The following is a 27017-nucleotide window of genomic DNA, read 5'->3' as shown; positions in this document are numbered from 1 at the left end:
ATAATTTAACACTTTGACATATCTCCAGAAATAGCCTTACGAGAAAACGGTTAGTATTCGTAAAATACTTTATAAATATGTATTAATTCACTAAATTTCACCTGCGGGGAAAAAACCGATGTTATGAAAATATTATGAACAGTATTTATTTGAAAAATTTATAAAAAAAAATTTAGTGTGCTTAAATAAACATTTTAAAATATGCACTTATACTGACAATTCTTTGATTTTATGCATTTATATGCATTAATGCTCAAAAGGCCAAAATATGCAAATGCATATAATCCGGGCTCTACTTATGAGGTTTGGGGATCTTGGGGTGGGGGGGGGGAAATTATGTGTTCTTTAAATTAGCACAGTATGTACTACCAACTGTTTGCGTTACTCACAAATTATTCTACTCTACAACAGTGGTTCTCAACCTTAGGAAGCCCGTGGCCCGGTTGATTTCTTTTATGTGAGTGAAAGGCCCGATCATACGCACGCCTTATGGAGTATAAAATGAATCGGTGAGCTGTTCACGGCCCGGCGGTTGAGAAACACTGCTCTATAAAGTCGAAAGACTAATATGTCCTAATGGTTGCATACATCAACTACTAAATTATTAGCAAATTCATTGGACCGGTTCTATAAGAATCACCCTTGTTCGTTCTAAAAATTGTTTGTTGGGCCACATTTATTGCGTAGATTGGGGATACCCCTTTTTATTAAGGGGAGGAGGGGTTCCATAAACACCAATAAATCATAAATCTCTAAATCATCGCCAATTAGATCTTTCCAAAGTTTTTGGGAATTTTCATCTTTTCTTGATATTTAATAATTATTTTTCTATTTGAAATAAGGCAGTCCACATTTAGAGCTCAAAATCTCTTGTAACAATGAGCGGAATGTGAGAAATCTCTCTTCTCCCTTTGAATTATCCAGGGGAAAGCGTCGATGGAGCACAACGAAACAAAATTGGTGACTAATCCTTGTTCGAAGCGAGGAAATTGACTAATAACGGAAGAAAAATCTCGGTTTTATTAGCCTGTCACAAAATAATTAGGATTGATCCTCTTTCTCCGCCCGAGCGGTAAATCGTCCGATAATTTGCGTTGGAAGCGTCACGAATTTATCGGTTAATAAAACACTTCCCCCCCCCTTCTCGCCTGATGTTATAATTGGTAAAAATACGTACGTTGTTAATGATCGATCAGTTTTTTGTTTTTTCCGGCAACCAGTGCTGTCCGAAAATGAAGGGACATTATCCCGCGTATTTGACGGAAGTCCGAAAAATATTATGAGTAGCGCTCTCCGTAATAAAATAACGCTTATCACATTATTAATTGCCATATTTTGGAATTATCCTAGGATTAAGTTGTCCCACACAAGTGGTATCTATTATTGCTTGTGGGAAATACGAGGACATATAGCGGATGGATGTCGCCGAGAGGGTAAATTGGGTTTTGGGATATTTTAACTGCGAAGAACCTGTGAATGACATCCTGCTTTTGTTTTGGTGCAGTCGTCGTAATTCGTTAAAACTAACGACCTCGGTCATTCTGTATAATACATTCTGACCAGAAAAGTCGGTCCCATAAGAACTTGGAGTTAATCAGAAAAGAAATCGCAAGAAATATATTTTTTTTTTTCTCTTTCACAGTCACTTTCCTGGGATGGGGTATGTCAATCCACTTTTCAAAACAATTAAAGTAGGGGGTGCGCGAACTTTTCAGTCCGTGGGATAGAAACTTGTTTTTGAAGGGTGACTATACAGTATGTCCTGTAACTTTGGTCGTCCCAACCGTTGTTATCCGAAAAACAAAATTTGAAGAGCAATTTCAGTTCTTCCAAATAAAAAGTATTTTTGTAAAAAGGTTTTTTTTTTTTTCATTAGTGAAAAAAACTGTTAAAAAGAAATCGTTCAAAATTCAGGACGATTTAGTAATTTCACCCCCCAATGAAATTTGTGGGAAATTTGAATTTCGATGCTCGAATCACGCATCTACATTCGCGTTGGTGAACACTGACCCCAACCTTTTCATGAAATGTCCTGTTTTTTCCCATAATTTCCAACGAGGCTCACTTGAATTTTTTAGATCATGAATGCTTATTTTCATGACCTAAATTAACGGCTTAGACAATTTTTTTTGGTTATAATTGACAACTTCCCTTGCCTGTGACCACCATTCTTGACCGTGATTTACTTGCCTTTGAAATATTTTTTGTCTGTAATTTGGCGTCGTTACTTGCCGTTGACAATTTTTTTTTGGTTATAACTGGCAATTTGCATTTGATAATTTTTTTGCGATAATTGGTGATATTCTGTATTTTTATGAAGGAAATATGGTCGGCACAGGTTTTTATCGTGTGTGTCAATAATTTTCTACCAGAACGCTTTCCGCGGGCCGAATGGAACTTCTTGGCGGGCCGCAGGTTGTGCACTGCACCCCTTGAAGTAGAGGAAAGCTTTTCTTGGTTGCTGCCTCAGTGAAACTTACACAACTGAAATTTCTACCAATTTATGCTGTCACAAACTTTCAAAACTGAAACATAAGATGTAAATGCAATGTTAAAATCATACTACAAACTTCCTTACAGTTTGGATCTTGTACCATGCGATTGCTAGTTTTTTCCGATGTTGAAGGAGAAGCTCTGTGGGAGAATTATTATCACAATTTCAGCTGTGTAGGGTTCACTGAGGCAGCTTCAAGAAAAAGCCTTCTCTACCTGCTTTGAAAAACGGATTGAATCATATAGCCATTGCATATCATCTGAGGGAAAAAATTGTTTTTTGCTGTAGCTATATTTTTATGATTTTACTCTCAGTTCTGATGGAATGCACCTTCTGCAATTAATTTCTTCAGATGTTTCTTCAAAATGAATATTTCATAAAAATATCAGTTGATTAAGCTTTTTAAGTTTGATAATTATGCATATTATGATCCAGGTTTCAAGTCTAGCAGTGTTCGTGAAGTGGCAGCCCCCTTTGCACATTCCCCAGATCTAGCTACGTGAAATTATATTGACCAGTTGCTGGTCGGTCACTAACTGGATCGTTAAAATGAAAATTTCCTTTTTTTCTCACTTTCATGGCAGCACCAAAAACTCAGAAACAACACTAGATACAAAATCGGACTGTTAGATACACATGCACATTTCCAGTACAACTGATTCGGTAGTAAATTGCCCGTGGCGATAGACCTACTGAGCTGCGCTCAGTTTGAAAGAATTTGCAATGTTTAACTTTTTTTTTTTCATAAATTCACGGTGGTTTGCAGTAGCACGTGATTTTCCTCCGCTTGGTAATTTTTTGTGATTTCAGTCATAATCGGCAGTTTTGCTTGCTGGTTCCCTACTTCGAGGCACAAATACGAGTTGATATCCACGTTAAAACATCTCATCGCAGAGAGCAACAGGCCTGCAACGGTGCAATTAATCAATCATTACACTTCACTAATGTTTAAAAAATTGACGGTAGATGGCAGCACGATACATAACAACCATTGCGCAGAAACAAAGTTCACGTTAGGTTTACAACATTTACACATATATTCCGGCATGTACCAATTCGTTAGAAATTCCGTAGAGGAATGTGTATGTACGGTTAAATAATAGTTTGCTTGCCTTTGGCATCATTTTTTGACGACTTCTCATAGTCTTCTGTAGGAAATATAGTCATCCTACCTATCTTGCTTTGCTCAACAATTTCCGATACGCCCTTTACAGCGGGCTCATGAGTTTGCCTGATATTTCAAACTCTATTTTTGGGTATATGACATCATTGCATTTGAAGTCGACCTCACTGAAGCAAACACGTGATCGTCACATCGTTGAACCTGAATGTAATGGTGATACCTACTTGTACGTATAAGAACTGCATTCACAGGAAACCAAAATAATTTTTTTGAACATTACCATTTATATGTTATTCACCAAAGTTCGGCAATGTTAATGTTTGCTGTGTAACTTTACCCTGTAAGTAAATTTCTTTGCACTATTCATAAGACACGTTGCGTTGCATGAGGGGGGGGGGGAAGTCGTCCTAATTGGTACAGCTGCCTGGGAGATTTTTGCGTCGTAGATATACAAGAACGTGATCTGATTCAGTGATTCATACACAGCCCGTGGGTGTGGCGATGTTGTACTTGAGGATAGAAATGCTGCGTGCATTACATTAGGTTCACCTCTTAATCTTGTCCCCTCCCCTTCCCAAACCTTCGGTATCACGTACACCAATCACGGTACATGGACACGGGACAGCGGAGATCGATATCACGCACAACTCATAAGTAAAAAGTTTGTGTGACTCGTATTTTCTCTTCTAGAAATGGGAAATCCAGGAGTGCATATCAAATTTGTAGCGAATACACAAGTCATGTTCAGTCATTATATACGTATAAGGCAGGGTACTTGAACTTTTTTTTTCCACAGACCTTATGCGTCAATTACACTAGAGCCAAGGACCCCCTCTTTCCGAATAAGATCGAAATGTATCCCTACACAGAATATATTTGACAAAATAATGAAAAGCAATAAGTTGATCGGTTTTTCCATTCGAGTTCATGGGTAAGAAAATACAGTCGGTTTCGCTTAATCGAATAACGGATAAACGGATACCACGCTTGAACAGATAAAATACTCCTGCACCCCAAAATTTCTCCCATACTGACTATGTTATTATAATTCCCCGCCGCTTAACCGAATGTTGCACTTCACGCGTTTACTGTTAATGCACATCAACCACTAGACGCAAAATGTTTTTTTATTGAATTAAACATTTGGAATTAATAGGAAATAAGTTACTAAGATAAATTCATTTGAGAACATACTAGCCTCCAAGTATTCAAATTGTCTTTAATACATATATTTAATTATTTTATTTTTGTTCTCCGCCGAGCCAATAGAGGGCGCTAACTTTATTAATAAAATGTAAAAATGTTAGGTAGTGTGATCATTGTGTGTAATTGAATCTAGTTTTCATTTCATTTTTGATGCCTGATTTTTTCGAGAAGCTATATTAATAATAATCCTTCATCAGTGACGGATCAAAGTCGCTCGAATCCCCGGGCCAAAAAGAAAATATAATGGGGCCCCCTTAAATTAGAAAAAAGTGTGGAGTTTTGGAGTCGGGCGTGCACCCGATGCTCCCACTGTTAAATCCGCCTCTGTCCTTCATCAGTTTTCAATACGCAAACTATACTAACGTTGCAAAATGATAATTGAATTGTTCCCCGCTTGATCGGATATTGTATGCTGGAATCATCGATAATGACATGGCTGATTGTACTGGTACAAGATATTTGTATGACGGTGTTGGCATTAGCCGTTGTGCCGTCATGTGGGCATCGTGAGAAATCAGGATCCAACACCCGTTGGCGGCTGAAGTTGGTTTTCTGCAGTTTGAAGTGATCGAATGCGAGCCGGTCTCCCATTTGAAAAAGTTTTTCTACCTTGAGCAGGCAGACCTTCAATACAATACTTGCGTAACATAAATATATAGGAATTTTCGATTTTCACATGTAAAAGAAGGATGGCAGCACCAGTAGAATCCAGTATCATTCTGACAGCATAAATATTCGTTAACGCCACCTGCATATATATATCCGCATAACACATTTCACCGTTAGAAATTCCCCGGAGGAATGCTTACGAGGCATGTACAGTCAAGTAGAGAGACCATTATTGAAAACAAGTCGTATTTCGTGTACGTACAGTAAATTGATGCAATCTGATGACAAGAAGGGCTTGAATTTGACTATAATCTCCAAGAAAATCTTGATGCGCCGAGTGCCTATATTCTGGCTAGATATCTTACCCCATTCTGAATTCAGTATTGATAGTATGGGAGTATAGTGTACATATAAAATCTAGCTCACGCATGTCATTATCCGAGCTGTGGTGGTGATGTCCACTATCGGAATATTCCGGAACCGTGAAGACATTCACATGTGCAAGGCGCGCGCGCCCGAACTGCATCTCCCTATCTCATTGCGTATGCATATGGATTATGAATATTGTATACATACGAAGGAACGATATGGCTTCTGTATTACGCGATCGATGGGGTGGAGGGGCAGTGAAAGAAGCCACTGGGCAGTTCCTTATGTGATCTCGATAATGCATTTGCATATATACGAAACACAATAGCTTTTGTAACAAGATAGGTAAGTTTGGGAAAAAAATATCAAGAATAACGTTTTGTATATTTTCCAAACTACCAAAAATGTAATTCCAAGATTCTAGTCACACCTTAGGTATCCACAGAGCCGTAGTTATGGTCTTCCGCCTGTGAAGGCTACATGAATTCTCCCCCCCCCCCCCGATCACCCATTCTAGTCGTAAATTCCTAATTTTCTTGACTATTCTTTCCCCGCATTCGCCACCATAATATAACCCGCTTGGCCTCCTCCACTCCTGCAAGTATACCTGTGTCTCATTTGTCACAGTCGTAATTTTTGGTCACTCCCATGCTCACACACTTTGGTCATTCACACGCTTGCACACGCTCTTGGTCACTCACTAACCTCGTCCCTAGATCTGTAAGTCGCCCATTTGGTAATCACATGATTGCTCACGTTCTAAGTCGCTCTTTTGCTCACACACGTGCTTGCAAACTCCGTAGGTCACTCACTGACATAGTACTTTGCTGTCTGGGCAGAGGTGAATTTACTTGGTTTATACAAATTTTGTCACCCTTCCCCAAATTCTAACTTTTTTGGCCACTCATTCCTCAAATTTGCTGCCCCTCTGATCTTTCCGCCTTGGGCCCACCAGGCCCCCCCCCCCCCACGAGTACGCCATTGAGTATCTATGGGGAGGGGGCATAAAATCTTTTCGATGTGGTATAACTTGGGGACAAAGAGCTACAGCTATTGCAACTTGTGTTAATCCCTACAGCTATTGCAACTTGTGTTAATCCCTACAGCACCCGATTGCCCGAGGAAAGATGCAGCTTGTTCCGTTTGTCCTTATCTCATCAACCGTTCGTCGTAGAGGTACTGCTCTGATTCAAAATGTGTTCAGAAATCGTTCTGAACCACTTTCGAGAGCAAAAGCAAAAATGCAGTGTCTCAAAATAAAAAAATATACTTCTTTTTACGGTCCCACTGTCCTAACTTCCAATTAAAAACTGGTTACACTGGTCTGAAGCCAACAAAAGAAATCCCACGTTTCTAGGTACAATATTTGCTGATATATTCGAGTTCAAAACTAGGAGAAAAGTTGTCAAAGAATGAGGGAAAGAAGCGTTGTCCGTTAGTTTGGCGATTTTTTTTACAACTTTTCTTCGAATTTTATAATATATATATACAAGGTTGCCATATTTTGGTGACTTCTGAGGTTAAGTAATGCACGTATCTCCCAGATGATTGGGTTGAGGTAACGGGTTTCGTTGCTAAACTGCCTTAACGTGCGCTGCCAGCCCTCTCATTTTAACGGTACCATATTACGAGACCCCCCTCTGTCATAGACAAAAAAATTCACGTTAAATTTGTAACCCGATCGAAATATCACTTGATGACCAATTGGAATTGGTACTTAAGTTTTCCATGTGTGCCTTAAAGAATCGGGATCCCAGTGCACCATAAAATGTTCGGAATTTATACCAGCGTATCTACAACTGGATAAAAATTACATCAAGTCCCAAAAAAGGCGGCGGGGGGGGGGGGGGGTTTGGGCAGGTGTTTTTCGGGGAAAAAATGCTTGGCTTCTGAGAACTACTTCATCTAAACTTTTTATTTTTGTAGGTTTGTCAAGCCCTGCCGTAACGTACGGATAAAAATTTACCGAAATATTGATTTTCTTTTTACATTATCCACTATAATTTTAAGATTTGGTTGTCTTAGCATTTTAAAAGTAGCAAACATCAAGAATTTCCATTGCTGATGTCTCAGCGGATTTTTATGTAAATTTTTTACGGGATAAATTTCTTTCGGCGGGTAATAGAGATATGAAAGGGATGACGTCACTTTCCGCTATCCATACAAAGGTTTTAACAACTGGCTGTTGCGAAGATGAATTTTTGGAAAGAGAAAATTCAACTGCCTTTGCGGGGAATCGAACTCACGTCCTTTCACTTTCCAGGTGAACGCCCTAGACCACTAACTTTTTGTCTAAAAAAACTTTGTAATAGATGTATATTTGGCGCAAATGTATACGGTTTTTTGGCGACCTACCTCGAATTATTTTTCTACGAGCTTTCGTTTGTTGCATCTTATCACACCTTTCACTTACACCGTTAAAGAATCCGAATACGTATAAAATTTTATTTTGGAGGAAAATATCGATTTCTGTTTTTCATGAAAGCCCCATTTCTCTCTCTTGTAATTCCAAAAACAGGCTTTGTTTTGTTTATATGATGCTTAGAACCAAAGTTACGTCCATTTCAGCGTTGAGTTTCTACATACAAGTAATCCGGAATAAAATCTTTAAACGTTTTATACGAAGAATACTATTTTTCCCCCTTTTACTTGAATTTGAAACATGATTTCTAAAAATGTATTGATTATTACAAAATTTAAATGATTATCATTACAAAAAAAAATGTGCATTAACAGATTCGAGTGTCTTATGAGCATACCATACAAATCAAATTTATTCAGTTCCACACTTACAGAAAGATTTAACGTTAGTTTTTGTAAAACATATTTACCATCCAGAGGCTACGATTCCTGTACGGATGACTGAAAACTTACATGATAATTAAGGAATAAGATTTAAAAAAATTACGACATTAAAAGACACAATCCTTCAAATTTTGGTTCGTAACCTACATCATTACCAGCTAAATATGCTATGAAAATTCACCGAATTTTTTTTGCAATCGTGTTTCGAATATCACATGAATTTTGCTTAAAATTTGACATAAAAATGAATTTTTCATAGAAAAAGACAGGTCAAAATTTATTGTTTTCATGATTTTGGGACACTTGATTATCAGAAAATAATATTAAAGGTCACTCCGGTACCATTTTTAACAAGTCATTGAGAAGTCACCAACACACGAAGGTAAATATACGAAAATTTCGTATAATAATGGCCTTATTCGTTGATGATTTCTTCCATCTACTCGTCAGTTAAAGAAAAGTGACGAGAAAGGTAGATGGATACCTTAACTAAGTTTCATGGATGTAACACTTCATTCCCAAGTTATTTCAGACTTTAGTACGAACTCCGTATATGTTTTTTGCACCTTAAACGCGTAAATGAAATTTAGAAACCCAATGTTTTCTATGCAGTATGAAATACGGTAATCGAATCCCCGATATTTTTTTTTTTTTTGGGGTGCCATAATCTAGATGAAAATTCGATTCCATCCAAAGAGAAGGTAAATGAAATAGAAATCTCAAAGTATTTTTCTCCAAAAATCATTTGGGAAGTGAACATTTGTGCCTTTAAGACGAATCAATGATATACTTTTCTTATACGGGAAGTGAAGTGTTTTCTATGAGATGGTGGTTTTCTTTCTTCCATATCGGAGTATGTCGAAGGAAATGGAAAGGAAATGTATTCTATGGTTATTTAAGGGATTTAAAAAAAACCTTTCTCCCCCGATTTCTAGGTGTGGGGAATCCTTGAATATCTTAAGGTTCAAAAGCTTTCCTTCCGATTGGATTTCCTGAATCCGATTACGAACTTTTTCTCCCTCGTAAATCATTCAGAAATCGGGTTTAGAGGTGGGCGAAACTTTTTTGGTTTTATGTATGAAATTATCACGGAAACGCGTGGTGATGGAATGGATGAATTTCATGTTGATCCTGGAAATTAATTTGCGAGTTAGAGATCATGTATTTCACTTCAAATAATTTTCAACTTTAATGGATTTGGACCCCCAACATGCTTTAAGACATCAGATTCCGGTTAGCAAAATACAGCATAAATGCGGGTAGAACTCGTTTTACCCCCATTTATCTGTTTTTGAATTCAAATATTTCTGCCAATATTACACTTAGAAGCGTGGAGTTTTTTTAATGGCTTCGGGAGAGACGGGGCAACTTTTTAATTCGGTTTTTGAGGTCAGAGGAAGTCCGTATAAAAAGGTTTTTTTTATTTCAATAACTATACAATCCCTTGAAATATGAATGAATTACCTGAGATCCATGCGTGATTTTGAAATTTTTTGCCAATTGGAAATATGTCTCTAGGATCAACCGGTTCGCCAGCAAATATGGTTCGTGCTGTTCGCTATGCTCCCAGTAAAAACGATTTGGTTGAGGTTGAAAAATTACCATAAGAAATGGTTTAAAAACTCGAAAAACCACTGTGTCGTAAAATGTTATTAAAATAGCAAAACGTAGTTAATGGCGTTCAATTGAAAACGCCAACTAATTATATCGGACACAAATAAGTTCGTAAATAGTTAAAAAATTCATAAAAATTAAAGAAATTAGTATACGTGTGAATGTGGTTTGCGAGAAAGTTATTCTCTCGAATGGTTTTTTTAGAGAAAACTTAGTTCGTATTTCTGTAGATAGAAAGCGCTGCTCGAAAGAAAATCACTGAAAATATGCAAATCAGAGCGAATTTACACTGGCTCTTACGTAATTTTCATTGTTTTGTTGTCATTGGGGCATGAAGCACGATTGATAAAGTTGTTTTACCCCTTCGCCGTGAATCTACGGCTGCAGCTTTACGACGTTTCAAAGGCAGAAGAGATTTAAGGAAGATTTAGATCCCACCACTCTCCTTCCGAACATGTTTCATTTTTCAATAACAACCCTGTATTTTTAATAGTATTTAAATTATGTAAAATTTTTTTCCAAAGACTGACTGGGTTCAAAAAAAGTTATTAAATGGGCACGTTATTTGGATACCTTTTTCCAATCGAAGTAATTTTCCATAGCCTGTTGGAAAAAAACGACGTGTAAGGACTTCCTGGACACGCTGTACAGCGTGTTAACGAGTTATTTAATTTCCAGCTAGGACTTTGTCTGGCAATAATGAATGGTAGATTATTTATTCAATGCATTTGTCTTTTTTTATTACATAGTATTAAACTCACACAAAACAAGAAAATAATTGGAACAATGACAAAACAAAAAAATAGCAAAAAAACATTGACCGCATACATTATGTGCCCCCAAGGGATAGCAGTCCTTCCAGGGAGGGCCAGAAATTTTAAATTCAGTAAAATGTTTACCCTTAATATTTTCCGGCCTGGTGCTGCTGCTTGACTCGCACCTGCTGATTCCAAGTCCATCCAGTCTTGGAACGTAAATGAGTTAGGATTCCATGAGCGGAAGTAAGCAGTAATATTTTCAGACACAGATAGTGCTTAAAATTATAATAGAGCTTAGATTTTATATTAGTGCTCGCATTAATTTTATGAGGATCAGCATCAAGAATTGATAAATTTAACCCTGAATCTGATAGGATGTCTTAACAAGAATAGGGAAAAAGTTTTGACAAAAAATGGCGAGACAAATAAGATTGAGAAACTATCATATCAAGTCACTAAAAGTGATAAGGCAGGTTTGGATTTACATTAAAAATTTGTGTATTCAATTTTTTTTTTAAGAGGATTATGTTAATAACTATTACGTGAAGGTATTTTATGTATTCTTTTCGACGATGGAGAAACGATTTTTACAATGAAATATGTAAATCCCGTAATAATATTTAACATTTTTCGGGCATGTAAAATGGTGATACGGACATGTGTTTTTTTAAGTCACATGCCCATTAAGGCATGTAAATTTTTAGAGATTCGTGCAGCCCTGACTGGCACCTAATTTTTTTTTTTCCCCCGATTTGCCGAGCACCGAATAGATCTTAGAAACGTGGAAAACTCTTTGCGCTACGTAGGAATGAATGACTCGAGCGCACAATAGGGCCCGGAATGCTAAGCAGTGCCATTTAGGAAAAGTGCCAGCAAGTATATACGCCATATTATCTCGGGATAAAGCTTTCAGAAAAAGCTGAACAAACTTCATAGATCTTTAATCTAAAACAGCTTGTTCAAATGAAAATATCAACACGGAATATCCGTTGTCTTTTATCATGCCCTAACATTCCGTGTCAGCTTTTTTTTTGCCAACCCCCCGATTAATTAAGTGAACGGAGATGGCAGTAGCCAAACTACATGTTAATAACCCAGGTGTGCAAACTCATTTATATCCGTGTTCACAGGTCGAGGCTCCACGAAACGTGTTAGGTGAATGGAACAGTTGCGTGTTCGAGTCTTCGAGAGGGCGTTGTTACATGCCGCGCGAGTGTTTAGATCGAAATCACGAATTATTTTAGCTGGGAAAAATATTTGAATTTCCGAGAGCTCATTCGCTTGCGATATACAGGGTGTCCCAAATTCGTAAATGGTTTAAAAATTCATTAAAAATTTTAAAGAATTCGCATACTTGAATATAGTTTGCAAAAAGGTATTCTCACTAATTGGGAAATTTATTTTGGTGCAGAAAAAAAATAATCAAATTCATGTCTGTAGAGGGGGCTCCACTAAAGTAATCGCTGGCAATATGCAAATCAGAGTCCTATAAAGTACGGGGTGTACGATTAATAGCTCATTTCTGAATTTTCGTGTTACTGGCGCTTAAGGTTTTAATTGTGATGTTGTCATTGGTGGGTAAACCCTTATTGGTGAATTTCTTTTACCGAGGCTGAAGCTTTACGAACGTCTCGGGCACAGAAGAAATGTAAAAACGTTCAGGTCCAATCACTCCTGCCGGAAAGTATCCCTGCCCTCTATCAACAAAAATTTGAAGTATTTTTTTCTTTCTGTACCAACATAAATATCCTTTCGTGAGAAGGAACTGAAACTGCATTAAAATATACCAAATTGCTTCGATTTCATGTATTCCTAAACTATTTACGAATTTATGAGACGCCCGGTAATATCAATATTTTAATAGTGATCAAGTGAAAGTTTTGATTTCATCTTAGAACAGGGATTTCTTCTTAAAACAAGGGATCCTCTTAGGGGAAGCCTCCTTGGAAGGCCTTGTGAGAGGTCCGTAGCTTGGATGAGAAAACAGTTAACAAATTTTATTTTATCGTATATATTAAATATTCTGCAAAGAGTTCAGGGGCCTCAAAGGTTCCGTGAAACTGTCCTACCATAATATTGAAATATTTGGTACAATTGATGAAATTCGACGATGAAAATAAATGCGTGAATTGCATTTTTAATTGGGTTACTATATTTTAGAAATATATAAAGTACATATTTGTGTCATAGACATTTTTTCTCAGCCACCTCGTTGGGCAGTTTGCCTGTTGTGGCGTTGTATTTGTATAAATAAAATTATGCTTTCATACTTAGGCACACCCTACATCATCGAGAGGAGAATGCGGGAAATTGCTACAAATACAAGGTATTATGTACTAAATTTCGCAAAAATTGCAGTTTATTGCTTTAATTGCAATTCGATAATTAATGCTAAAATTGCTGAAGGTAGAGAATTAAAGGTCTGCTACAAATCGCAGTGTATGCGGAATGTGTATCAAACATTTTACTGGTCCTTGTTTTCAGAGAGGTTGAGGAACACTGCACTAGAAGGTGCTGTTTTAAAATGAGAAAAATAATTAAAATCGACTATATCATTAAGCTTGCTTGTGTTTCCCCCTTCAGGTCTAGTCTGACGCTTGTCTGATTGCTCAGCAGACAGAATGATTGCACGTCTGTTTTAGCCAGACGCTAATTTCAAACCAGTCTGGACGGAGAATCCAAAAGAGCCACTATAATAATTATACGGGTCCATTTTTAATTTCTTCCGTTGGAAAAAAATGGTTTGTGTTCCGAGAAACTCTGAAACAAAAAATATTTAAATATTCTGACTATTTTTCGTTTAATGCTGAGAGGGGGGGGGGGGGGTTGCACAACCTCCCAGGGGGTTCCGTCTTTCTGAAGTTCTTAAGGGCCAAATGCAGCGCGCCAAGTGGTTTCAAGTCGAAAAAGTATCAATACGCACAACACAATATATTCCTATGCTGACCATATTTCTTCGGTAAAAAAATTAGAGAAAGTCATGATCCCCATACTGGTACATCGCAAAAAAGCTTTCAAATGTAATCGAAGTTGCCATTTATCGCTGAAAAATCGCCAATGGCAGGAAATGTAGCACTACTGCAAATCTTAATGGATTGAAATGTAATTCTTCAAGTAAACGTTCATTTTGACAAGTGCGTGAGATGAATATAATTATAATTATTCATAATTATCATTTAGTTTATAAGTTATGAAAATCTTAATCCTTGATTTCACTAAAAAATAAATTCAAATTCATTTTGGGAAGAAACGGGACATTTTTAAAAATAGATCGGGATGGCCAGAGTAATGGGAATATCTTGTGAAACGAGTAGCCATATGAGCCTTTTATTATACTGTATGCCAGTTTCTGGCCCGGGCACTGGAAAAATTGTACACCCCTGGTTTAATGAGAGAGGTCAGCGTCTGGTACAGTTTTTCGATATATAAATGTACAGGTCCCTTGTCTGCATTTTACTGAACCGTTGATCTTAGAGGCATACTTCCAATTAGAATAAATATCAAAATGACGTGTAGACCTCAGAAACGTCATTCATATTGCTAGGGGTTGTATATAGTTTTTGAAATAGAAAACGTAACTTTTTATTTGGTCACCCTGTACTAAAAATAAAAAGCCCAATTAAAGACAGACTTTTTGCCTTGTCTTCTTTTAGAAAAACCAAAAAAATTATCCCCCGTTTCCGAAATCAATATTCGCTGAGATATTTGGATTAAAAAATCGGAGAGAAGTATTAATATCAACGAGCAATGCTCCGTTCTCTCGTTTTTGATGTTTTTTTCTCAACTTTTCTCCGTTTTTGGAATTCAAATATCTCAACGAATATTGCACTTAGAAACGTGGATTTTTTTCCTCGATATCACGCACACACACAGAAAAGATGGGGATATGCCTTTATTGAGTTTTTGAGGGCTGGCTGTTCGTATACATTTTTTTTTTCATTTTATTTTAATAATCATGCAATCCCTTACAATATGAATGCCATATCTGAGATCTACACGTTATTTGGATAATTTTCCTGAACGGAAGTATGTCTCTGGTATCAACGGTTCGTTAGTGAAATGTGGCAAAGGGATTCCGCCGTTAACTCTGTATATAAATATCCTTCACACTATCTGCGTATGATTATTCTTCACAAATTTGAACGAACAATTTTTTCTTTTGGAATCTTTTCCATTGCAATGGGACATATACATGCTCAACCCATGGCCCACGAGCCAAATATAGCGCTCGGAATCATCTGATGTGGTCCGCAACTTCAAATCTAATTTTGTAGAAAAATAACTAAGCGAAGCATTTCTAGATCACTCGATTGACGACCCCCCCCCCCTTCCCGGTGCAGTTCCACACCACTTGTGTGACCCGTTACACATTCCTAGATCACTTTTATTGTGCAGCACAGTTCCAGATCACTCGTTCGGCCTAGGGCACATTTCGGATCACTTAAGTGGCCTAGGGCACATTTCGGATCACTTAAGTGGCCTAGGGCACATTTCGGATCACTTAAGTGACCTGCGGCACACTTCCAACTTATTCAAGTGACCCGGTATGTTTTCGTATCCCTAAAAGTGACCCGCGACACAGTTCCAGATCAGTCAAACGGCCTGCAACACGTTTTCAAATCAAGTTGAATATCCTTGCTTATAGATTCTCATATTTCAGGTACCTGACGCTGCTGCTATTGGCATTTTGTTTTCCGTTTTTCGGTAGTATTGCGAGCCCTGTAGCTTACCTCGACTCGATACTTCCCTCCGCATTTTATGAAAACGACCGGAGCTTTCAGAATATGAAAAATTTATAGGCGCACGTCTTTTTCAATATTCCAGAGTGACTTTAGTCTTCCATTTTGGATCTCAGGTGAACGCAGGGTCGTTTACATTAGGATGCGTTTAATCTCTCAAATTGCGACGAGGAAAAAGTCTCTTCAAATAAGTCATGCGAGAGTTTGATCGTGTTTCGTCTGTCATTTATTGTTTGTTTTTTGTGAACGTTACCTCACGCGTGCTTCATCACTCGCGACAAGATGATACACGAGAGGTATACCACAGAAAACCCTTTCCCCCGCTCTAAAGCAGGTAATTAACTTTGTTGCGAGAGGTTCGCGCAACTGCCTGTTCGCTAACCGTGTATTATGAATCTCTTGTTGGAAGGAAGAGTGGTTTGTGTTGGTCTAGAATTATGAGGTGCTTTGTGTGTGTATTATCCATTACTTTTTTTTTTAATATTATTTTTGCTTCACTATCTCGCTCTCTCTCTGTTCTGATCTCTCGCTCATTACTTTAAGCCAAAGATTTTTTTTCATTATTCTTTTCCGCCTTGAGTTAGAAGAATCCGTTTCTTGTCTAGAGGCGAGGAGGGAGAAGGGGGTTTGTTTTTTAACAAGTATTTATGTTCCTTCCAGAGTGAAATTACGTGTACTTTCAGCGGAAAATTTCACCGAGAGAGAATATTATTCTTTTCTTTGAAAGAGAGGGAACTAACATGGTATGTATCACCAACTGGAGATTAAAAAATCGTATAAATAATGGAGACTGTTTGTTCAAATTTTGAAAAGTTCGTGTGAACCAATAAAATATTTTGATACTGCTCAATGGCGCGTGTGTATATTGAATGAACGTAATATGTAGTAGATGAGTGATTCATTCTCCAATGTGTATGGGAAATGGCTTCGCGTTTGCGTTTCTCAGCCGAGGATTCTCGAGAGAAACACCGATGCCCATAATTTGAGGGACAGGTACAAAAAAAACCTAAATTTTGAAGGGGGTGGTGTATGCTAATTATCTAAAAAACACATTTTCCCGAATTTTTCAAATGCTATAAAATTCTGTGTCAGCATCCGGGTTTTTTTTTCTGCCTGCACTAGAAGTATTTTTTAACACTTCAATATACACTGCGGTGGGCATTATGTGTGCTAATGTTTTCCATTAAAATGTTCTTTTCTCAAAACTGAGTTTTTCCTCAGACAAGGAACATTTTCTGTTCCACCACTTGTTCAAATGCCTTGAAAAATTGTCTCAACACTATGTTGTTACCTTTGGAGCGAAGGGGGTTTGTGGGAGCACAAGGAATCTCACTGAGAAATTTTGAGAAACATTTACAAAAATATAGATTAAAACGGCATTAAAAAAGATTTTCTTTCGATACTTTAATTTTTTTACGAAAATATTTAATACCTTGAGGGCGGGCACGAGCCCCTGTGCCCTCCCCCCTTCCTGCGTACGTTTCTCTCTTGTAAAGATGAAAAAATTTTTACCATGCCTCACCAGGAGGCAAGACTAAAACGTATAACATCAACGGCTCCAGCACATAATATCCGATTAAGCGCGTTATTCGTTTATGCGGGGAACAATTCAATTACCGTTTTATATCGTTAGTATAATTTGTAAAATTTCTTATATTTTACAATGCCTTATACGTCATTGTTCCTTTGCTGCCATCTGTGTAACCATCCTTTGGAAGCTGAAAAAATTTCAGTTTTCAAAATCTTTGACGATTTCCTCTTCTTTTTGCATCATGGAATCGTGGATTAATGCATTTTTGGCTCTTGCGACACGAAATAATTTCGATACGGCTTGGCTAACACCGTCAAAATCATATTTTCTCTTGCGTTTTCTGATGAAGCTTCCGTTCTTTCGCCAATTCCATCAGAATTTTTACCTGAAAAGGTTGATACTCTCTCTTTAGCAAATTTCACTGAGTTTTTTCTATTGCATCCAAAACTTTTGATTTGTTGCCACAAACTCAAACTCTTTCTTTTCACGATCATTTTTTTCTTATTTCAAGACAAGATTCAAAGCATGAAACCATGCCGTTTGTGCAGATTTTGACATTCTAACTTTTATTGAAAATGTGTTAGCGCCCTCTATAGGCAATAGAAAAGGGAAATGAAATGATTAAATGTACTGATAGCAGCTCAAACATTCTGAAGATTCTGGACTGAATTCTGTTTAATTCATAACTACAACATGTTTTTAAAATTTTAAATGTTTCATCTAATAGAAATGCTATGTAATATACCGGTTAATATACAAGGTAATAAACAAAGTTCTTTATTCACATATAGCAAATATATTTGGATGAGATATTCCCATAAGTAAGTATAGTGCTTTAGAATAAGCATCCCGTTTTAACGAACTCCAAGAGACCGGAGAAATCACTTCGTTATAAACGAATTGCAGGTTTTCGCATTGTTCCTATGTAAACTTATCTACGGGATTAGAAAAGTGTTCTTTAAAACGGGACTCGACTGTATTAGCATTTCCATCATACTATGGCTTCAATGTACTATTGCATGTAATTGAGCGATGATGGAGAAGGTATCGGCTGTTTAAGTTTCATCTACGGTACCCCGATATGCCAGTGAAGGTTCACGTGTTGGGTTACATTTCGCATCACCGCATCCAAACTTTAGCCCATAGTTTCCTAACATTTTTCTCCCATCTCGCCCCCTTCAGAAATTTTTTCTCCCATTGCCCCCAACGCAATCTAACCCATAGGATCCTATGTTAAACCCGTAGCTTCTACCGTCCCCCTGGAACATTCCATCGCCCACGTTGGGAATCACTTCTTTAGGCACTAGATTTTAAACTGCGCCATGAATATTGTTTCAAATTTTGCTTCTTTTTTGCTTGTGATCAGAATGCAAAAACCTATTTTAAACTTCGATCATTGTCGAGGAAAATAAGTTTTGGATTTTTTAAACTTTTTAAGAGAAGTGCATTGTCTAAACGTTTGAGATAGACTGTAGTTGTCCTGTTTCTCCTGAGGCCAGCAAAAGGAAAATTACACGTTTCTAAGTGCAATATTTACTGGGATATTTAAATTTAAAAAAAATGTAGAAAAACCCCTCTCTTCAGCAATTTTAGCAATGACCAGTGAAATTTGTCGCAAATTGCTTTTTTTTTTTTTTTTTGCTATTATTTACTCTACAGTTAGGATTGCGATAAACAGTGTTTTTCTCAATTAGATATGGTTACCCTAACTGTGAAAATCTAATTTCTGAGGTGGTCCGCGGACCACAGGTTGAGAAACGTAGCTATATTAGTTTAAGTGGGAGAAATTATTGACATTGTTCTATCAAATGGGGAACTTTAACATTGGTTTAAGCGGGGCCAACTATTGTCATTGGTCGATTTTGTATTCAATCGCGATAGGCCTAGACCATTTCGTTTCCTGTTACTGTTTCGTTTATTAAATAAATCAAACTTTGAGATTTGCATAAACAATTCCCCGATACAAACCATTTGGGGGGCGATATTTGTTCATAATACATTAATAGCAAGCGAAATAGAGTTTCCGAGTTGTAACCGGTAGATTCACTGCTGTCAGTGTTTGGAAGTTTAAGTAATTACTGTAATTTTATTTTTAATTTCTCGTAATATGAATGGCAGACCAATTAAACGTGTAATTACGATAACAAGCAGCTTCGTAATTAAGACTGTTTTTTTTCCATTTCCTCCTTTTTGTAGAACATTCTGGAGAAATTCAACCCTTCCGCACGTCAACTGATATCTGCTGGTAAAGCCTACCTCAAAGCCCTACACGGTAAGTGAGAGTTTGATTAATAGCCTTAATATATATATATCTATATTTTACTATTACTTGAACAAGGGCTCGGACCTAAATGGTTCTGAATCACATTTTTTTTATTTTATATAATATGGAGGGGAAGGGAACAAAAAACACGAAATTCTAGACGTTACAAGAGACTTTATTGCAAGATTTTTCTTTTCTCTTGCCATATTTATGTAACCTAAGGGTTATTTGGCTGTGGGTAGTAGTTGTAGTAGCTGTTCTCGCGTAATTCCATCCACGTTGGGTGCCACATCATAGAAATGATGGATACGGTTTCGTTATGCGTGACATAGTACTCGTACCATTAGTTAGTGCTCTGTCTCGCTTGTCACGGTAATTCTATATGTTACAACAGAAAATGCGCATTATGTTCTTCTCGCTTCGTTCATTGGATACGATAACTTTTTTTTTTATCCCCCCGGAAACATTTGTTTTTGTTGCACTTGAAATTAACACAGCGTTCGTGTGACGTCTTTTATTACTTCGTGTATTGACCTTTACTTTATGATGATTTCAAGCTGAATTGGGACCAGTTGAGTAATATCTGCCCGAAACCACCACCCCCCCCCCCGATAGAAAATTTTCTGTTTTAAAAACTTTAGGCACAATTTCGAAATTTCACATTCGTAGTTACAAGAAGAGGGCATCTCTATATTCTCTATAGGTCGCGTATGAGTACGCTCTATACTTCAATCTCATATTTTCTATTTTTTGTGGTGAGTGGAACTACCAACATTTCATTTATGATTTGTTCCACTGAACCAGTGTTTCACAACCTTTCTGAAAACGGGAACCAGTGAAGTGCCTGAAACAATTTGACGGACGACCTGTGTCCCGTATTACGGGGCCTTCCTGTAATTTTCGTTGTTCAGATTTTTTTTATATATTTGTCCCGTGTCTTCAACGGTATTTATTTGAATTTTCAAAACATTTACTAGTCATGAATTTATACACAGACACAGCGTTTTCTTGATATAAATTATGTTTTGATAATTATGACAAAAATTGTAAACAATATTCATCGCGCATATTTGTCAGGTTAACGTTTTGTCTTCAGTTTTTTTTTGTTTTTCTTTTTTGGAATTTTAATCACGATTGGTAGCCTACTTCTGGCTGTTTTTGATGACAATGGGCGATGTACCGTATATTTTACGGATTATTATTTAAGATCTCAGTTAAATATATTTTTCTTAATGGAATATGGCCATCAGATCATCTGAATATTTTTCGTGAAATATATTTTTGTTTACTGCGATTTGTAGTGCAGCCCTTTAAATTCTACAAACCTTCAGCAATTTTAGCATTAATCATCAAACTGCATTCAAAGCAATGAACCGCAATTTTTACGAAATTTAGCAATACCTCGTATTTGGGATCGCAATTTCCTGCATTCTCCTTGATGAATTTAAGTGTGAAAGTATAATTTTATTTGAACCCATATTGATATTACTAATATCAATTACTACGGATAAATAATTTTATACGATGCACTAAACCAACATTCACCTCATAAACATTAATTTGAAGAATTTCTAATGAATCGGCGTGTCTGTGATTGGAAAATTTTGTGCGTTATACATGGCGCCCCGTAAATTCGTAAATATTTTAAAAATTCATAAAAGTTGTAGGAACGGATATATTTGAATGTTTTTGAAAAAGTTATTCTCACGAAAGAATTTTTTTTCTGATTCTGAAGAAAAATTAGTTCAAATTGCTTTCGATAGAAGATGCTACACACCCTGCATTTTATAGGACGGATTTGTTTTCATGCAGCGCCCTTTATTGACGAAGATTTGAAGCATTTCTTTTTCTGTACCTAAAAAAAAATCTCCCCTTCGTAAGAATAACTTTCTCGCAACAAATACTTTTCCCTCATTCAAAAATACACGAATTCCTTAAATTTCTACACGTTTTTAAACTATTTACGAGTTTATGGGCATTCGTAATTCACATGCTATGTATGTTGCCTAGCATATAGCATGTGTATTCCAGGCGTGAATTCAAGTTCATATGCTTGTTATATTTTCGGTATTCATGCATTTGCAGATTTTGAATCATTGTCTATAATACGAGACTTCATGAAAGAATCAATATCGGATTTTAAATTTCGAAGCTTGGGGGGGGGGGGGGGAGGACTCGTTCACCAAACCCTAAACTTCAATATTTTATTGCCTCAATAGATTTTTTATGTTTTATAATATAAATAAGTTATTGATTTTTAGAAAAGTTTTCTCGATCGCTATAGCATAAGAAAAGGGTTTTCTCTAATTAAATTTCCAGGACCATCTTCCAAAACAAATCCATTAGAAAACCTTTATCGGATATTTTTCTTCATCTTTCCAAAAATCATCGATAGAAGTGAGGTTCTATATCTGTTCAGTTCAGGTAATGCAAGTAATTGCAAAGTCAGCACACAATATCTTCAAGCTCCAATTCCGTGTATGCGTCGACCGCGCACAATCACTATCACTACGAGTCGTTCTATAGTAGAACCTCTCTATAACGGGCACACATGGGGACCAAAACTTTTGTCCTCTAACGGGGAGGTACGATACACAGTGGGGGGGGGGGAGCATTTAAGTATTACGTCAGCAGATTTTTAGCCATTTTTGCCAAGATCTCCCCATTCAAGTCTCGCCACAGAGAGCAACAGGCCTACAACGTTGCAAATATTCAATCATTACACTTCACTCACAATCTGAAGTATAGATGGCAGCACTGATATATCAGACACAACACTAGCTACACACTCAGACTGTTAGGTGCACTCATTGTGTTCCAGACTGCCACGAAGCTGGGCTGGAAGAGATCTCGGCAACGGGATAAGTCCGGTGGCAGAGACCCTGGCGTTCATTCGTTCAATCATTTTTGACTCCCCTCTTCCCCCCCCCCCCCCACCTTGTCAGCAAAATTTCGTCAGCACCTTAGAATACTTCATATCTTCAAAAAGAGTGGTTGATAACGTAAGCAACCTTCAACCCCCCCCCCCCCCCCCCATCAAAAGTCGGCAAATCCGAACCCCCCCCCCGCGCTGCTGACGTAATACTTGAATGACCCCTGGAGCCTCATCTCACATTTGTCATGTTTTTTAATTCACTGCAATTTGGGGTGGCGCTTCATTTTCCTCTCGGTTAGCTGCTTTTCTGTGATTTCAGCACGACTTGGCAACTTTGCTTACTTTTGGCATCATTTTTGGCGATAATCGGCTATGTCCTATATTTTCCGGTATTTCGAGGTCCAATTTCACGTATTTTTCTCGAAAAAATATGGGCCGAATTTGGATTAGCAGAACGCTTTGAGTTAGATTAGTTTAAGTATCCGACTACGTTTAAAACGTCATTTTGGAACACAATGTTTTTTTTATGAACGCCCTATTTTTTGCGATTCAAAAATACGCCTTGTTTTGGATAACTTTTTCTCGGCCCACGATACATCAAATTAAAAAATTTTCTGGATATTATTGCAAGCCGAGGTGAACTGGGGGGGAGGGAAGTTCGTTGTCTCTCCACGGCGACGATGTAAAGAAGGTCATATCTCTGGTTTAATGTTCAGTGTGCTTGCCCGGTTTGCAAGAGGTTCTGGGTTCGATTTCCAAGTTCACCTCGGCATAATATCCAGAAAGTCGCTTGATTTAAGGCCTCATTTTTGTTCATGTGACTCTTAGAACTGAAGTTACGTCCATTAAAAACTTTAAACGTATTTAACGAAGAATACTATTTGTGACATTTTATTCGGGTTTGAAGCATGATTTCTAAAAATCTATTGATTGTATCATTACAAAATTTTAATATAATCTGCCATATATTGGTGAGGTTATCAACTAAAATCTAAGGTCTATCATATGTGTTTGTCTAATTAGTATTTTATATGCCATATGCTAAATGTAATTTCTAGAAATCCACACGCACATAAACAGATGTGGGTGTAACTTATGAGCATAACCATACATTCCTTTAAATTTTTGCTCATAGCCTACATCGCTAGCTAAATGTACTTTTGTGAAAATAAAACATCTCTCTCTAGATTTTTTTCGCAATTGTTTTTCGAATATCACATGAATTTTTCTTAAAACTTGACATAAAAATGACTTTTTTCCCAAGAAAATGACAAATATTTCGAAATTTATTGTTTTCGCCATTTTGAGACACTTTCTATCAAAAAATGTTGAAGTACCATTTCATAGCAAACTGGTGAAAAAAGATAGTCGGACACCTTTAATTTCGATAACACTGTACTCTACATAATTTTTTTTCCTCCCCTTTGCAGGAGTGGTGTCAGCCTCTAAAGCGTACATAGACGCTCTAAGCAAATTGGCGCGCCATGCTCATCAGGGAACCTGGGGAGGATGTGCGGATATCGGTGAGTTTATAAGACTATCATCGCGATATTGTATTCTATAGATGTGATTAAAATCACGTTTCAGAGAAAACTTAATCGAAAATTAAATCGGTTATTTATAAAATAAAGTTCTTAGAATATTTCTAGTCTAAAACAAAGGTTAATATAAAGAAAAACCTTTGGCTATCCATTTCAAATGTATTCCCGCTCTAGTGCTTTTTACTCTAAGAAAAAAAAAATCGGAATTTTGCTATTTAAATTGGATATCTGAAGTTTCGTTTCTTTTTGGTTCAGCTTTTTTTCAATTTCCTGTTCTTGCAAATGACACATTTTTTAAAAAAATTTAGAGGGACTTTGACACCGAAAGCTTTTTTATTTTGTTTTTCGTGTTGTATTGCTCACTCTTGTTTTGTATGAGATGATTTGTATTCTATGCTGTGTAACGTGTATGTATATATGAGTTCTTGTGTTGGGAATGAAAAAGAATCGAGTGGATAAAGTGGAAAAAGAGAAGAAGCAAATCTCGCGATCCATTGGGATTATTTTGAAACAAGAAAACTTTTCAGGTGGTTCCAAAGGGAAAGAAATTTCTTTTCCATTGCTGCTTACCCTTTTTTTTTTCTGATACTAAATTTCGATTTCTTCCAAAAAGAAGGCCGATTTTTCCGTACATTTAAAAAACAATCAAATACACAGGAGAGAAACGAATTAGAAAAATGTCGATGGTAATTTTTCCTTTTACCCTGCTTGAAATAATACCATGAATTGGCTTTGGATCGGAAGATTACATCTTCTATATTTTTGTTTTACCCCCCAGGCTTTATCGATATTCTTTTGAAAGGTATTTCTATCCTCGAACAGAGTATTGAGTATCCAACTCAAAATTTATGGTTTTAATGCTTTGTATGTAAATTGTTGGACAGTGTTTCTGAGTAGAAATGAGGATATACTTAACCAATGGCATCGCGTACGCACCCGGTCGGATTCAGATCATCTATCGCTGTTTCCTACATCCTTTTATATTTTTAACGATTTGCGGGACATCACTTGGAGTGGCGAACTTGCTCAAAGACGGACAAGTCTACTCTAGACGCATCAAGATAGAGGAATAGCCGTTGGTTATAGCGATGCTACTGACGTTACACTTTTTCTCAAAGATGGCGTAAGAGTCAGCCTGGTATTTCAAAGGAGCTCTATTTTTCTATATTTCGGTCCAGCTGACATGATTTATATGCTATAAATCATGCATAAATTACATCGCCAGATAACTTTTAACAACCCGAGTCCTCAGGTTCCAGTTACTATGCCCAACATGGTGTAAGTAAGATGAACTTCAACCGATTTTCATGTATACACGATCTGCATTGCGATAATCGAATTTATGGCTCATAAGTAAAAACATTTTGAACTCAAAAGAGTGACAAACAGCCCCCCCCCCCGTATCTCCGCCCATGCTGACGATACTAGGAGCATTCGCAGAACGTTGCATGACGAAATTCTTTAAACGCTCATACCTCAGGACGTACGCTAGTCGAAAGCAATGGTATCTTTCAATGCACGTTGCAAAGTCAAATCCAATATCACTCCGGTTTCAATGCGTCTTCCCATCTGGGCACCAAGCCCGCTGCTTTGATTCGTAACAAATTGTGCTATATCTCAAACAGTTCACAACAAAAATAGATGACATTGGTATCGTTTGTTAGCCATTCCAAAAATACAGCTGATGATGATAATTTCATTACGTCAGTACCTACCACGCGATTCAAGACACAAAAAACGCATGCACATCAAAACTTGCGACCGCGTCTATGACACAGCCTACACCCAATTTCTTTTAACAGTGACCTTAAAAATCATTCTAGGATTTTCTTTTTTTTTTGCGATATTCGAACCGAAATCGTATTAGAAGCAATGTTTCAATCTGCTATAGGGAAAATTCGCACAAATTCAGGAGTTGAAATTGAATGCATAAATGCGTCCAAAAAGTGCATTCAATTTCACCGTTTGAAAGAAACAAATTCGGAAATTTTTTTATGCTGATAATAAAAAAAATTTCTCGAAATATTTAAGCAATAGATAAAGGATTATATTTCCCTAAAGCTCTGGAAAAGGAGGAAGCGGATCCACGAGAGATTCATCCGTACGCTCCATCTCCGCGGATTCTGGTTGTTCTTGACAAGATTCATCCCTTCGTTTCACGGATTGCTGGTTCATGTCCGGATCAGAACAACATCCAAGACGACTCGATGCGCATCGGTGAAACGTGAATACAACTAATGGAATACATACAGATGCGTATCCCTTTTATTCCGAAATTGTCCTTCCGCGTGGTGGCAATAAAAACCTCAAATATTTCGCGTGATATTTCCATAAAAACCCGCCTGATTTCAGACACTCTGATATCTGATACATAATCATGGTATTAAGCATATTTTTAGCATTGTAATTTTCAACTTGGGGGGCCGTTCAAGTATTACGTCAGCAAATTTTTCGTAATTTTTGACTTTCTCCCCGCTGTCAGCAAAATTTCATCAGCTCTGCCCCCCCCCCCCCGAATCCCTTATATTGGCCGAATCCCACGGATATTGGCGAGATCAGAGACGTACGCGGATAAATTTCGGAAGAAAATACCTTTATATGTTATAATCAATTTCTGTTAATTCCAATGCTATTTGAAGAACTCAAAATTTCTTTTTAAGAAATTCATTTCGACCTACTCTCTAAGACATATATAATAAGCCCTTGGCCCGCAGATCAAATGTGTGGCCCTGGGGGTTATCTGATGCGGCCTGCCCCCAACCTAATTTTGTAAAAATGAACTAAGTGACACATTTGCAGATCACTTAAGTGACCCGCGACACAGTTCCACAACACTTAAGCGATCCGTGGCACATTTAGAACTCCATTGAGTGATATGTGGCACAGTTTTAGAGCATTTTAGCGGCACCCAGTGCAGTTCAACATCATTAAAGTTATCTGCGGCCTATTCCAGAATACTTTAGTGATCCGCGGCATAATTACGGATCACTTGAGTGATGCGTGACACAGTTCTAGAACACTTGAGACACATTTACAGACCTTTTTCCTTCTTTTTTTTATCCCTTAGACACTAGAGGAATTAATGCCATT

The 27017-nt window shown here is 37.2% G+C and overlaps 1 protein-coding gene across 2 annotated transcripts in view; it reads left to right on the top strand.

Annotated features, from left to right (window-relative positions):
• LOC149077130 (BAR/IMD domain-containing adapter protein 2-like) overlaps nt 1-27017 on the top strand; it is a 61304-nt gene that overhangs the window by 14570 nt on the left and 19717 nt on the right. For both annotated transcript variants that reach the window (XM_089244862.1, XM_089244863.1), the window contains exons 2-3: nt 19445-19520; nt 23817-23909. In XM_089244862.1, the coding sequence (XP_089100988.1) occupies nt 19445-19520; nt 23817-23909 (169 nt within the window). The remainder of the gene's footprint in view (nt 1-19444; nt 19521-23816; nt 23910-27017) is intronic.

The sequence above is a fragment of the Pholcus phalangioides genome, unplaced genomic scaffold (genome assembly GCF_987345545.1).
Source record: "Pholcus phalangioides strain wild (caught in Gottingen) unplaced genomic scaffold, Ppha-v1.0 ptg000015l_1, whole genome shotgun sequence".
In the NCBI taxonomy this organism is placed as follows: domain Eukaryota; kingdom Metazoa; phylum Arthropoda; class Arachnida; order Araneae; family Pholcidae; genus Pholcus; species Pholcus phalangioides.
This window is presented reverse-complemented; position numbering and strand designations above follow the sequence as displayed.